Below are 16609 nucleotides of genomic sequence, written 5' to 3'. Positions count from 1 at the left end.
TTTGTAAAAACATAAGAATAATTAACAACAATCATTAGATTAAGATTAAAATATTTAAAAATTTAAATTAAAAATAATAGATAAGTTTTTATATTGTCATCATCATTGTCGTCACCATCTTTGTGTTCATGACGGTAAAGATGGTGACAATCATGTTGAGCTAATGAGTTAATGATAATTAAGATATATTAAGCAATGAAAAATTTAAAATCTTTACATATTTAAATTTTATACAATGAATTTTTTAGTTCTAAAAATTTGATGTTATATTAGATTTTAATTATAATATTTAAATATTTTAACCTTAAGTATTTATTATTTTTATTCTTGATCTAACAATTATTTTTAGTTATTCTTATTTTCTCACATAAAAAAACATTTCTAAAGGAATTGTATTCTCACACACACCTATAATACATATATATATATATATATATTGTGTAATAAATGTAATAAAAATATTGCCATAAATATAATCTATTATATATTATTTTTAATTCTATAGTACTTACTATCTTAAATGCAACATTAAATATGTATAATATTTAATAAGAATGATAAATTTATATATTAATTTTGAGTAATGAATACAATATATATTTCAATAAATATAATATATTAAATTCTACGGTACTCCCTTCGTTGTTTTATAATAGTCCTTTAAGGATCTTGCACTTCAACCAACAAAATCAATTAATCCACTATTTTCTCATTAAAACTGTATGCACTTCTATTGTGCCCATTCTCTTTCTGTCTCTTTAACTAGCTATAATTTTTTTTCCTATTGATTGTCGTTTTTATTAATTTCTCTCAGTTTCATTTTTCTTTCTGTGTAATTAATATTTTCCTTTAAATTTAGATTTAGAGCATGTGTTATCATTATTTTTTGGGGGAATAAGCAATTTGTGAAACAAAAAACGAGAAACGTGTACATACTCCACTACATATTTGACTAATAATTGATTTATTTTTCTTTCAAATTAATGCATATTTATTATTTACTTTTATAAACAAAATATGTAAAATAGTTAATGGGAAAAAAGGTATAATTGGCAAAAAAAAATATTATATTGGACTTTGAAAATGATAAAAACAAATTTTTGTTAAAAATCCGATCCTCAAAAAGTAAGAGAGGGAGTAATTACTACATTAAATATGTATAATATGAGTAATAAATTTATATATTAATTTTTGAAATGAATATATATATATATATATATATATATATATATATATATATATATGTATATATATATATATTTCAATAAATACAATATATTAAATTTTACAGTAAATACTACATTAAATTTTTTTTTTTGCACAAACATTCAATCATAACATATCTTGTATGATAAGTTTGTTAAATTTTTAAATAATTATCTCATATAATGTGTGTAATAAATATAATACAAATACTACAATTAGTATAACATATTAAATTCTATAATAAATACTATATTAAATACTGCATTAATTATAATACACAAAATATTATAAATACTACTACTTTTGTGATACTTTATATAAGAAGCAAATGATAATATTTTTTATCCTAATTATAAGAATCAAATAATCACTTTTAAATGTATTAATGACTAGTTTTCTTTTATACCCTTATTTTATGATGAACTCTATTAATATGATATAGGGATCAAGTTAATCATAGAGTTCAACCTCACTATTCATTCTTTTAAAATCTAATAGTTAAGATTAGTCATTCATCACAACCATTAAATTTTAAGAAAATGATAATATTTTTTTTATCCTAGTTATAAGAATCAAATAATCACTTTTAAATGTATTAATGACTAGTTTTCTTTTATACCCTTATCTTATGAACTCTATTAATATGATATAGGGATCAAGTTACTCAAAGAGTTTGCCCTCACTATTCATTCTTTCGAAATCTAATAGCTAAGATTAGTTATTCATTACAACCATTAGATTTTAAGAAAATGAATGGTGAGGATGAGGAGTAACTCTACACACAGGCTAAAGTATGTTTTGGGTCTCTAATAAATTAATGAATTTTGTCTTGGGTCCCTAATAAATTTTTTCTTTGCGTTGAATTCCTAATAAAACAATTTTTGTTTTTGATCCTTGATATTTTGTTTTAGTCCTTGATAAATTAGCGAAATTTGTTTTGGGTCCCTAATAAATTTTGTTCATTTTGTATTAGTCCCTTTGGGAAATATTTGATTAAAAGGACTAGAATAAAATAACATTGACCAATAACAAATTTTTTGTTTATTTTGAAATCCACACAAAAGAAAACATTATTAGGGACTCAAAATAAAATTTGCTAATTTATTAGGGACCTAAAACAAAATTTGCCCATGCTAGAGGTCATCATTCCATCTAAGTCCCATTCACCGCCTTTGGACGATATGATATCCTTTGTTGGATTTGATTCTTCATTCTAGGGAACTGAGGCTACTTCCTCTGCTCTAATGTCTCCATGATCGGTATTACCTGAGTCTTGGGTACCACCAGAAGTAGACCTGGTGGATCTCATGTTGAGGATGAAGGAAAAGATTTGGAGGAGGATACATCTATTATGGAGGATCTGTCTATGGATGAGGAGGACCCCATCACGGAGCTAGCATTGATGAAAGAGGACTCTTAACAGGATTCTTCTTATGAGTCTTTCTAGGAGACCTCTTTTTCTTCCAGTCATACTTCTTTTGAGGTACACCTAACTTGGGCTTAGGTATAGGTGACTACTCTAAGTCTTAGGTTTTCCCCCTTATATGTGTTTTGGGATGGGTAGACATAGGCTCAAACCTTTGTATCTATTTAGTCATTACTTACTTTATATTACTTGTTACTTTGGGGCTGTATATTCTACTTACTGGTTTCACCGAAGCACTTATGTTTTCTCATTCATTATGACACATGAAACTTATTTATCTATATTTGGTGAACATAGAGGTTCACATATTTATCATTACTTATTACTTGAGCATGTGTGTTTTGTTTATGTCGCAAATGTTTCTATTTTACTTATCGACTTAAAGTTTTAACACGATAAGCAATTACTATAATTTATTAGGCATGTTTTAAAAACAAAAATAAGTTTTAACTAGTTGGAATAGAAGGTTTGTATTATCGAAAAAAATTTCCTCTATCTTTTATAATCTTTTAAATTAATAATAAAGAGAACTAAAGACTATCTTTTCATTAAGGAAATCAATGGGTTATTTTGAAAGTCTATATTTAAGGGTGTTACATCATCTACAACGTTAGGGACAACTGGTGTGCAATTATGAAGAATGAATCTCTAGTTGATGGGACACAAAATCGTATCATAAGGAGGTGCATGAGGTCGGTCAAATTGGACTCCCCTGGACCTGCAAAGGCCAATGATGATAGAAGGGAATCCCAAAGAACCCTTGTGTGTAGGGTTTTTGGGGTTGGTCAAGAGCATAAACTCTTCAACCTTATTGAAAATGATGTACCCAATGTTCATGGACATCCCCGCGATGATGACATAGATGAGTTAAGTGACGTCTTTGTTGAGGTCAGAAACATGGGAGTTAGGGGCGATGTTGGCATAGTAAAAGGTCAACCAAGTCTGGGTGAACGGCCTCGTATCGATCAATGAATCAAGTGGGGAACAATAAAATTCTCTACTTCACTCATCTCAAAACCCATCCCTCGGTACACAAAGGACATCTGCCACCTTTGTGTATTCACAAGGATTGTGCAACCATTAATCACACTTAAAAAAAGTACCCAGCCTGGGAGTAGACATTACCAAATAGGTGTTAATAGTGTGTGCATCATAGGGAATGCAAATGCCATGAATAATGTTGTACCACTCAAGAAATACATCCTTTTCCTCTAGAGGATGGTAAGCATTTTCATAGAACTCAAGTCGGGCATTGCTAAACTCCTGGTCCGGTTCAAAAAGCTTCTTCCAGCGGTGTTCTTTAATTGCATTGGTGAAGGAAAAAAAGTGATTGGGTGCCAGTTCCACTCACCACTCTTTGATTCATTGCCGCCACCCCAATTCTTCAAACTACTTCTTATAGTGAAGTGAGGGAAAGTAGTTGTTGGGTCACATAGGTTCATTTTCCTTTGGATTAGGAGCACTCGGGGACCCACATCCTTGGAGCCTTTGTTTCTTATGGGGAGAGGCTTCCTTCTTAGTTGTTGTCTTAATATGGGTCATCCTGAAATTCATAGGAAATAACACATTTGGAAAAAAAAAGATCAACCTCAGATGAAAAGAGAAACAAAGAATGTTGTTATGGGTGGCCTCGCTTAAGCTTGAACAAGGGCTTGATTAAGTGAGGCTATTGCTAATTCAAAAGTTAAGGTACTATACCTCATTGCTTAAGCGCCCAAAACAACACACGTAAGCAAGGTGGCAACCTCGCTATGATCCTCGCCCAAGCCTGAGGACAAGTCCTTAGGGGTGGCTCGCTTATGCGTGCAATGTGTTGCGCTTAAGTGAGGCATATCAACAACACCCCCAAAATCATATTTTTGAACAAAAACCCTACCATGCTTAAAAGATAATGACTTATGCTTAAGCGTGGTTCAATATCTAGAGATAATTGTGGGGGGGGGGGGTTCCAAAGTGATTTCTTCCATAATGTAATGCAGCAACACATTTTTTTTTATAAAAAAATTAGAGATCAATTGGAACCCCACGTCTTTTATCGTTATGGTTTCAACCAATTGCAAGGGAAAACAGAGGAAGAATTCAGAAACATACCTAGAGGAAGATGCAGAGACTAGAAAGAAGGAAGCTTGGGTGCTTGAGTGTGTTTGTGAAGTAGAGGAATAAAGGTGTAAGGGAATAATAAGAGAAATAGGGTTTTAAAGGGAGAAGTAGGTACTAAAGCGTGAAAAGGTGAAAATGATTAAGGGAGTAATGGAGAAAGTAATGTGGGAAGAAGGAAAGATAGGAAGTTTTAAAACTTCCCATCAGTTACATGGGTGCTCACTTAAGTGTGGGCATCTGTCCGCTTAAGAGAGGATGATGGGCTAAGAAGTTCAGACCCATCATTTTTTTAAGTGCCTCGTTTAAGCGTACAGGGAGCCACGCTTAAGCGAAGGGGTACAAAGAGTACCCCTTCTTGCACTAAATTTCCTTGCTTAAGTGATGACATAGCCACGCTTAAGCAGGGGGTTACAAAGAGTCCCCCTTTAGTTTCTGACTTACCCTACTTAAGTGATTGGATAGCCATGCTTAAGTGAAGGGTATCGTGTGTCCATTAATGTGCACAATAAGAAAAAATGATCCAAACTTAAAACATGAACCTATCCTAAAATGCAATGCAATGTAGAAAAAAGGTTAGAATCCTGGGTTTGCATTCTAGTAAACATTTCTTTAACGTCACTAGCTTGATGTGTGAAGCGACCTCACAGATCACTTAGGTGGATCACTGCAATGAGCCGCTCGACGACACCACCTAAGAAAATCTTCAACCTCTTACCATTTACTACCCAACTTTTTTGTGTAGCAGGGTCCTCAACCTCTATTGCCCCATTAGGCTTGACCTCCTTTATGCTAAAGGGGCCACTAAATTTGGAATTTAGCTTCCATGGAAATAGTCTAAGTCGAGAGTGTTAGAGCAACACTCATTGTCTTAGCCTAAACTCTCTCTTCAAGATCTTATTGTCATGGTAGGCCTTAGTCCTCTCTTTGTATAGTTTGGACGACCCAAAAGTAGTGAGTTGCATTTCCTCTAGCTCCTGTAACAGCAGCTTCTTTTCATCCCTCGATTTAGCTAGATCAAAATTCAAAAACTTAAGAGCCCCAAAGGCTTTGTGTTCCAACTCCACCGGGAGGTGGCATGCCTTTCCATACACTATCTAAAAAGGTGTGAGCCCTATAGGTGCCTAAAGGCAATATGGTAGGCCCACAAGCTATCATCAAGCTTGTTGGACCAGCCCTTCCTTGAGGCAGCCATTATCTTCTCCAAAATATGCTTAATCCCCTTGTTGTAGACCTCTGCTTGCTCATTTGTCTGTGGATGGTAGGGGGAAGTCACTTTGTGTCTCACTTCATAATGTTGCTAGTTGTGCATTGCAAAAGTGTGTTCCATCACTAATCAACACTCGAGGCATTCCAAACATACCGAAAATGTTCTTCTTAAGGAACTTGATCATCGTCTTCGCATCATTGGTGGGAGTAGCCACTACTTCCACCCACTTTGAGACCTAATCTACTGCTACTAGGATATATTCATTTCCATGGGACGATGGTAGGGGGACAACAAAATCCATGTTTGATCATATGTAGGAATTCATGTTTCACTTTAGAATAACTGATTAGTCCATCAACAATTTATATCTTTGTAATAATCAAAATCATAGGCAGGAATGGATCGTCCGATTGTGACTAATTGGAATGTCCATACTTAACAAATTACACATTCTACTCTAGGATGCATGTATGCATGACTTCTCACAATCAAGCATTAAAGCAATAACAATCATCCTAATCAAGACTAGTGTTTATCAATATACAACTCATCATCAACAATATAAAAGGGCTATATAATCTTCATGACATATGGATGTTTACAATATATGATAATGTAATTATGATAAGAAAATATTTTGCAACTTTTAATTTTCAAAAATATAAATTCTTTAATTAAATATATTATAAGGAGATTGTGCAAATTTCAAAAGCTTTATTTTGAAATTCACTTCCATGATCATTTCTCAAAGATTTTATTTTGAAGGCGTAATCTACACTGGGGAAGTAAATTTCCTTGTGTATGGTGCACAATTATTTTAACCCTTGGATTAATTTAAGGTTCATATTAATACAATACACCCTACACACTAAAAAGGTCTTTCTACAATCCCTCTCCCTTTGTTTGTTTGCTTCCTCCAACTTCTTCCTCACTCTCCCCTGGATCTCCGATAGTTTCTCCAGTGCCAACAACCCTGTCCATGCCATCAAGGTCCTTTTGTTCCATTGTCCCTGTCTCTTCGTGCTCACAAGAATCACTACCAAGAATAAAATCCAAACCCAATGTGTAGTGGTCATGATCTAGAGGTGACTCTGATTTGAAGCTAATGAAATGGTGGGTAACCTTCGACCCAAACAGATCTAATACCAACCAAGCCGCACAACAACGAGAACCTAAGTCAGAATCCTCAAAGCACCTTATTCACAGATCGTGGACCACCATCATCACCAAGCAAAGGCCCCATCACAAAACCTTCACTGTTGTGAATCTCCAGATCGTGACCACCACACACAGTCACTACGTGTCACCCCCCACAATCGCATGAACCTTCATCGCTGCTTTCTATCCATCGCTACAAAGCCTGAAATCGTGATGTTACTGTGGCCTTCACATGGGAGCTCAAATTTTGTCTCTTGTGTTGTTGCTAGTTTTGATAATTTATTGTTTTCAATTTGATTTTCTTTTGTTGTCGATCTAGATGGGTCTTGTTTAAGTCGATGGGAGAGGTGGCACCGACATTGCATTCATCATGGGGTAGGAAGAAACAAACAGACAAGGATGCGTTGTAGAGGGAATTATTTGGTGTGCAGGGTCTATGGTATCACTATGAACCTTAAATTAATTAAGGGTTAAAAAAATCATCCACCATACATAAGAAAATTTACTTCTTCACCGTAACTTACACCTATTTTCAAATTCTTTTCATTTTGAATCAGTTTGTTTAGTTTTCTAAAAGCTTTAAAAACTACCTTTTGATAATAGAAACAAGTAAGTGAATCTAGAATAGTCATCTACTAGTGCATAATAGTTCCACCATGACTCATTGTCCTTAAGGGGCCAAATTATGCAAAAATTAAAGCAATTTTGTAGTAGAAACCATTTTTTTTCTTAAGATTCAATGAAAAAAAAGGCAAAGGAGATGCAATAAAAAAGAGGTAAAAAAGTAAAATTAATAAGTCACCTTCAAACCAAGAATTAAACACTTGCAAGTGAAATAATTTAAATCAATTGGACTTCTTTTTTTAAAACATACCTTAAACAATTAATAATAACAATCTAAGGCCTATAATTAACTTCATATTAATGATTAATATAATTAAATTTATTTTTTTGATATTTTTTATAATAAAAGATTATCGCAACCAAAATTATCCTTAAATTTTGTGGTGGGAAAAAGTTAGTCTTGTGTATACTTTTTATATAATAAAAAATACGCAGAAAAATAAATCCTTTTTACAACGAAAAACATAAACTATAATATTTACTCATTATTATAAATAAATTATGATAAAAAAATTGATTATTTTTACAAAAATAAATTCTTTTAATTGGATAGTGCGCACACCGTAACTTCCTTGCGAGCTAGCATCATAGAACACTAGCCAAGAAGATGAGATCCTCTCCCGTATTAGCGGCAAATGGAGGTCCTGTTAAGAGAGGTTCAACCGTTGGATCATACAAATGGCTCTGATCATCTGAATGAATGAATTCAAGTTTGGGTGTCTGGCACGCACGCTTCATCATCTCACACTCCACAAAGCGATCTCGAATGAGGGCACCCTTCACAAACTCATTTGCAACTTAAATGTTAGGGTGTTGCTAGGTGCACCCAGCGTTATTGCTGGTGCACCCAGCACCCCCCGTGTATTTTTTTAAAAAAAATTGTGCACCAGGTCATTGAGGTTGATCTGCCCATTGGCTTTGGTTGATCCCCAGAAGAAAAATTTGATTCGTAGGTGACATAGATGATTCGTGAGTCACTTGCGGATCAACTTGATCCGCAAGCAGGTTGTGTCTTTGTTTTTTTTTTTATATATATTTATTTTAGATGGAGATTTCATTTTATTTTTGAATACGAATAACATAAAATTTGCACGAATTGAAACATAAAATCATTCCAAACATAAAATAACATTACATTAGCTTCAAACATTACATTAACTTAAAGAGAGTGGAAAGAAATAAAATTTGCATAAAATATGACAATTAAGCCATGCTAATTTTGCAACAAGGACATAAACATATTATCTTCCATTTCAATTACATGCTTACTAAAAACGACTAAAATTTCTATTGGCCCGAATTTTTTCCAGTAGATAGAATGCACTAACACCTTCAAGACTTCATCGTTGGATTTTAGTTCAATAATTTCGAATTTGATAATTTCATGTGAAAACTCATAGTGACTTGGTTGTCGAAAAAACAATCGCCTTACCGTTTGTGTTTCATGAATAACATAAGGGGGAATCCCATGAGGCGCAATTTACTTGATCAAATCTTTCAGTTCATCCATGGTATATTCGGAAGGAATGTCAAACTTTTTGGGATTTTTTTTCTATGAACGAGTAACCAACAAACTCATTTTGGCATGACATGTTCCACCTCTCATTGTAATACAGCAGAGCATCATGAGTAGGGGTCATAGTGGCTTGAAGTATGTTTAGTATACCATCTGGTGTTCTACCAATGGTGCATAATAACTCAATCGGACCAACACTTGAGAATTGATGATTACACATTAACATTGTGTTAACATAATCATCATTTTTCAATTGCATACATTGAAAGCGAAAATGGTTACCTGTATCTGCGAATGGTTGCCGGTAGTAAATTTCATCCAAATATTGTTCATCGGTTAGCTGAAGGATATTGTGTATTCTGGTGTTTAACGTTTGAAAATCACAAGCGTTAGGTACTCGAAAAGGTACCGGAGTGGAGGTTTGAAAATAAACACCACTATTATTGTAAACAATGGAACCATTTGGAAAAATAAAACCTAATATAGAGTTCACAATTGTCTGACTGCTTGTTTCTCCCAAAAATGTCATACTTTGTTCGAAGAGTTGAGTTAGGAATGAATGTTTGATTTTTCACCGTGTTCGGCTGTGTAATATATATAGATGAGTTTCCGTACTATTGATTCAATTTTTTAGAATAAATACATACGCGTGCACATGGTTTTTGTCTGTGTTGTCAATCACACCAATGATGTGACATGGTAACACGCTTTGTGTTAACACACTTGCATTTCCCAATGTGTAGTCAAGTCTTACAGTGTCCTGTCACACTTTATGTTAACACGCTTGCATTTCCCAATGTATTGTCAACTCAGACAACAATTTATCATACATGCGTACTTTATTTTAGTTGCAACAATTATTTGTTTTTCAAATAAGCAACAAATTTTTATGTTAACATAACAAATAAACAAAGGTACATTTTCAATCATCATTTAAGTCTACATAGTCTCTTTTGTACAACGTCAAGCTTCTATAATGTTGCATTTTACTAATATATGGAGTTGGCCACTGCTTCACTTGAGTATGACAATTGGTAGACCGTAATAATGCTATCAGCGGTAAAGGACAACGATCTTTCAAATAAATATGTCGTACATGAAAAAATAAATAAGTATTAACTCAATCGTACACAACTGATTGCATAAATATAAAAAAAATATATCTACAATGTACCTGAACAAAATGATTTTCATAGACGTGACCGATACAAATTATGCGATGCACCGAAAGATCTCCCAGTGGTTGACTTCTAAGAGGAAAGAACGTCATGCTTTGTTGGTGAGACAAGGATACAAGGATTACATTATACCTTGATGCAATCACATATCCCATGTCGGTTATATCCATCCACTTATCCATAGTGACCTGAATGAAACAAATATAGACGTCAAAGTTTATTTTAAAGTTAAGTCTTAAAAATCAAAAACACAAATTAAATATTGTGGTTAACCCATCAACATGTAGTGACATCATCCTTAAATCCTCAAATCTGTCTGTGCCACCAAAGAGCTTGATATAATCTTCTGCGAATTTGGCAAGTTCTATAAGCAGATGAGTGCGGACCAACGACCAAGAGTCTTCACCCATACCTAATAAACCGGCAACCACCCGATATCCACAATTTCCATCAGCTTCAACATCAACAATATTATCAATGATGTCGTGGATAAATGGCTGAAATTGATCCAACATAGACATCATCCTTCTTGGATTGGGTTGGTCAGAAGATGATGAACTACGCCTCACTGATGAATTGCTATTTTGCTGAGAATGAAAAGCATCTACATACTCCCAGTAAGATGGATCACACTTTGTTGACCTTGGGTTTGTTTTCATTGGTTTCTTCGGTGCACCTTTTGTGTTAACCTTTGCTGGAGGAAGACACATCGAATTTTGATCAGGGTACGAAATTCCCCGAAGCTTTGTCTTCAGAGTAAACTTACCACAAACATCAAGTTAATCAAATCTTTAGGATATTGTTTCGATTTCTTCCTTGATGCTCACCTCGAGCTCAGATATCCCTTGATCTGAAAAATTGAATCTCCTCCAGAACATATGGATTGAATCCAACGGGATGCAACCAACAACATATTTGGATAGCTCACAAGCACAAGGAAGACTGTGCATCGTTCTCATCACACAACCACAACTGGAAGGATTGTTGCCAGCATAGTGAACACGCTCAAAGTCAACAACAATCTGATTTAAAGCATACCTTGAAACCATTCCAAGAAGACTCTTTCTTATGTAAGGTTTTTTTGAAGACGTGTTCAACGACATGTGTACTTGTTTCAAATGATGCTCTAATTTTCGTATGTTGTAGCGTCATCATGTTGTTCATAGCATCCCAGACATTGCATAAGTCTCCAAGGCTATTTTGTAACACTCTTTTTAAAGCCCAGTGCGCAGATTCAACCCTACATTTTAAATACACAAATAACAATAAACATATACAACAATAAAAATCCATCAATTTGTTAATCGAAATAAGTGAACAATTTCATTCCTGTTTGTTATTGTGTTCCTTAAGTGCATCACCTTATTCGTCCACGTGGTAACAAATTTTTCCTTGTGTGGGATTATCCATGTATCCTTCACATAATAAACAAAAACTGGCCAAGGTGAACAAACCATTTCAAACCTCTTCAGGTACTCATCAAACTGCTACTCCGAAGGACAATCAACAAGAGTTCCCCAGGAATTCATGACATATTCCCAAGCATTTCTTTGACCAATTAATGATTTACATTTGCCCTTCATGTTCTTGTTTATGTGAAATTACACAATAAATTTGTACACTCAGGAAATACTGTTTTCACTGCATTCATCAATGCTAGTTTTCTGTCAGTGACAATAACTCTAGGCAGGACGTCTTAAAAATATACCTCGGAAGCGTTCTAAAGCCCAAACCACATTATTAAGACGTTCACCCTCCAGATATGTAAAACTGGCAGAGAATGTCATCCCAGTTGGTGTCACCGCAACAAAATCGAGCAGTAGGAGTCTGTACCTATTTGTTTTATAGGTACTGTCTATCAAAAACACCAAATTACATGCGTTGGCTAACTTCACTGCATTAGGGTGACACCAAAAGATATCACGAACCACGTCTTCATCCTTTAATCTGTGCCAATGAATATACTGATCTCGTTCAAGAAGCTTCATTAGGTGTTGCATTTCAGTATCACTTCCTCTTATGGAAGAACGGTATGCACTTCTTGCATTGTATATTTGTTTGATGGTCATACAACTATTCGCATTGTGCTCCTTCAGAGTCAACAAAATGTTTCTTGGTTTGACCATTGACTTCGTCACATAAGCAATAAGTGTCTTTTCAGCTTTACTCAATCGCCCGACATATGGATGTCCAACTAATGACTTGGTTAATTCATGACTATGAATCCCACAAATCAACTTCACCATCCACCCTTGTCCTCTAACCGCAGGCTTGCCACGAAGCTTGAAGGGACACCCACATTTCCTAGTCCCAGTGTCTCTTCTAACAAATTCTCTCTTCCTACACCTATACTCGCCACTCCTTTCACAGCCAATTAACACAAACGAAGTCCTTCCTCTACTACCTGTGTTTGTGTCAGACCTTACAATCACCGCCGCAAATCCATTTTCATAAGCAACGGATCGAGCCCACCGCAAAACATCCTCTCGACTGTCAAACACCTATAAACCAATTTCGATAATTTCAGTTTCCTACAACATATTTATTTTATTAAATCACTCAAAATCATGAACATTATTACCTGAGAAGTATTGAATGCATCCGAACAATCAACATGTGGTTCATTCACATCACATTCTTCTTCATTTTCATCATCCATATCCACTTCTTCAGACATTATACCTTCATACATCCACTGATCTTTGTCCATCTTAACAATAAATAAAATTTTTTAACACAAACATACAACACATAACATACAAAATTATACATAATAACTCATCATTACCAAAAAGCCAAAACCCTATTTCATTCTACACGTATAAACAATTCTAATAAAAAATGACAATACAAACAAAGTAATAAAAAAAAAATTTAAAATAAAATCTGTTACGAATCAAGTTGATCCATAAGTGACTTACGGATCAACTTGATCCGCAAAACACTTTTGGATGAACTTACGGATCAAGTTGATCCGCGACAATGAAATATACATGCAGATCAAGTTGATCCGTAAATCCCTTACGGATCAACTTGATCCGCGTGAAACGCAGTACACCAAAACGCACCTAACACTGCGTACCTCGTATGCCGCCGCCGCCGACCACTGCAACACCGAACATCGCCGCTACCTCCACCTTCACCTTCACTGAAACGAATAAAACAGGGAAGCACTGCGCACCGGAGATAGAAAAGAATGAGAGAATGCACAAATGACAACATTGTGCCATTTTTAATCTCAGGGTGACACTGTTCACGACGACACTATTCACCAACGAGACAAAAAAAAAAAGAAACAACAAGAACATTTTGGAAATTTTAAATAGTTACTGGATGCACCAACAACAATACTAAATGTAGCTAACAACTCCCTAAATGTTTACGTTAAATTAAAAAATTTAGATAATTTATTATTAAATTAATATTTAAATACTATAATTTAATAATAAATTAATATGAGAGACTTAAAATATTTGTGCATAACTAATATTAATCAATCGTAGTGTGAGCACCAACACGGTGAGTTTTGCAGAATAAATCCTAACCCTTAATTTTTAATTGGAGAGGATCCTCCCCCGGTGGGTGACATGAACGACTTGAGGAAGAAGAGAAAAGCCGCAGGCGCAGAGTGAGAGCCGAAACTTCTCATGGAATCGCAAACGGATCTGCAGAACCGACCCGGAATCTTCATTATCGGATCCTCCAACGTCGGCAAACGCACCCTCCTATCCCGTAACTCTCTCTCGCTTATTCTCTCTAAGCTTTAATTTTAGGTTGTATCTTATAACTCTTGTAAAATTAATTCTTTGGTATGCTGTTTAGATTCCGGAATTATTTATTCAGTGCTGGAACTGGAATTTGATTTGGCTGATGTTGAGTGTAGGATTGACCTCTGTTGATGTTGATGATGCTTTTGATTCGGCTTCTCAAGTGAATGTCCATGGGTATGTATGTTCACTTTGAATTGTTTTATCCTTGCTTATTATGAATCCTTTTTTGAATTTCTTTTTGAATGTGGAATGAACAGGTGGACTATCAACAATAAGTACTACACTGCTGATGTTTCTCTTTGGATGGCTCATCTTCACGACGATTTTTCTGCTGCCAACGTGACCCTGTCTCGACGAATGACTGCACTGGTGATGGTTTTTGACATGAATGAAGTTAGTTCCTTCGCTTGACTTGACTCTCCTTTGATTTGTTCTGTTTGTGTTGTTAGTTATTTAATCCTTGATGGAGGTTTTATATTCACTGCTTATTGTTTTGATTTTCTTGTGCAGAAGAATTATTCTTTAACTATTTTCTTGTTTTCTATGTGCCTTGAGTATGCATAATATATGTATGTATCTTAAATTTTTTCCCTTTATGTGCAGCCATCTTCCCTAGCTGCACTTCGAGAATGGGTATCTCGCACTGATATTCAGAACTTTGAGATATTACTGTGTATTGGAAACAAAGTGGACCTGGTTCCTAGTCACCCAGCCCATGCTGAATACAGGAGACGGTTGCTGAAACTTGAAGACTCTGCTGCAGATTTTTATTCGGAAGAGTATGGAATATCTGAATCGGAGGGAACTAGTTTATTGGGGGATGAAGAACCGTCGTGGGACATCAGAAGGTCCTGCTTGGACTGGTGCACTGATCACAATATTGAGTTCATTGAGGCATGTGCTTCCAATGCTGATTTTGACAAATGTAAAACTTCACTTCCCGATGTAATTAGCTGGTTTATAACATATTTCACATGAGCCTGATTTTTGCTTTGGCAAATGCTCAATTTTCGATGTAGATGAGTCATAATTATAATACCTTATTAATGAGAGAGAGAGCTGGGTTCGTTGACAAGTAATTATTTGAAAGATGATTCATGATAGATGATTGTAAACACACCATCATATTCGAACTTTTTCTGCTCACCAAAATTTAAGGATAGAATGATGAACATTGGAAAATTATTTTCAGATATAATTCACACAATTATTTTACAGGTTTGTCGATTGATGGTGATTTACAAGGAGTTGAGCGTCTCTACGGTGCACTTTCTGCTCATATGTGGCCTGGAATGGTATTGAAATCTGGCAATAGGATAAATCAACTGTCATTTCCAGAGAAAGAAGGTATCTTATCTCTTCTTTAATTTTCCTTCTTTGGAGCATGCTGATTGCTGCTTTTGTCAACATAGAATAAGTGCTGATTTTGTTTTATCCTTCTCCTCTCCTCCCCCCGCCCTTGCCCCCACACCAGAGTTATCTTCAGAAGAATCTGATTATGAACAAGAGTATGAAGTCTTATCAGCTGGCTCAGCCGATTGGGATGAAAGTGAACAAGGATGGATTTCTGCATCGTCCTTAGATTCAGGGGGATCAGCTCCTCAAAACAATCCTGGCACAGTTGGTCAACATGAGGATGGAATTAAATCTGATAAAGAGTCACATCCCACAACCTCAAGCACTGCAATTCAGGATGAGAGTGAAAAGGATATGGTGCACAATACCATGGATTCCGAAGGTGATGGGAAGGAAAACGAGGGTAAATGTCTCGAATTAGAGGATTTGGAACACTTGATGTCTGAGATTGGGAATATGCGTGCAGGCTTGCGATTGATGCCTGATTTTCAAAGAAGGGATATGGCTGCAAAGCTGGCCATGAAAATGGCTTCCATATTTGGGGGGGAGAGTGATGAAGAGGAAATTTAGTAGATGTTGGATGTTAGCTCAATTATTCAATTATAGCTGTAAGGACAGATAGATGAATGTCATTGGTTATAATTTTGTATGAGCCATTACATGGAAGGAGATGAATAATCTCTGTTTGCACAAGGATCAGGGGTTCCTTCATGCTTCTACTCTTTGGTCACTGCTGATCATGATTTTATGTTTAATTACTCCTGTTTTTGTCATACACTGTTTACTAGTCTGTATCTTGTGGAGCAGAACCTGTTTTTTCTTCAAAATTTCACGGTAATTTACATGGTGGTTTGAAGCATAGTTGTCAATACTGCCGTAGCGGAGCGGAACGGCTGACCCCAAAAGGGGGATAGCGGATAGCGGGATGATCGCTATTCTAATGTTTTTTTATATATATTAAATAATTAATAATATATATATGTATGTTCAAAAACAGAAATATATATATATATATATATATATATATATATATATATATATATATATATATATATATAAGTTTTTAAT

General features: G+C 35.0%; 1 protein-coding gene across 1 annotated transcript; it reads left to right on the top strand.

Annotated features, from left to right (window-relative positions):
• The first annotated feature begins 13931 nt into the window (after window positions 1-13931).
• LOC100813878 (P-loop NTPase domain-containing protein) lies at window positions 13932-16313 on the top strand. The gene is made up of 6 exons (NM_001255158.2): window positions 13932-14147; window positions 14299-14359; window positions 14443-14578; window positions 14789-15110; window positions 15404-15532; window positions 15660-16313. Exons 1-6 carry the CDS (start codon window positions 14063-14065, stop codon window positions 16109-16111), a joined length of 1185 nt encoding a protein of 394 aa, NP_001242087.2. The 5' UTR covers window positions 13932-14062; the 3' UTR covers window positions 16112-16313.
• Window positions 16314-16609: the final 296 nt, after the last annotated feature.

The sequence above is a fragment of the Glycine max genome, chromosome 16 (genome assembly GCF_000004515.6).
Source record: "Glycine max cultivar Williams 82 chromosome 16, Glycine_max_v4.0, whole genome shotgun sequence".
In the NCBI taxonomy this organism is placed as follows: domain Eukaryota; kingdom Viridiplantae; phylum Streptophyta; class Magnoliopsida; order Fabales; family Fabaceae; genus Glycine; species Glycine max.
This window is presented reverse-complemented; position numbering and strand designations above follow the sequence as displayed.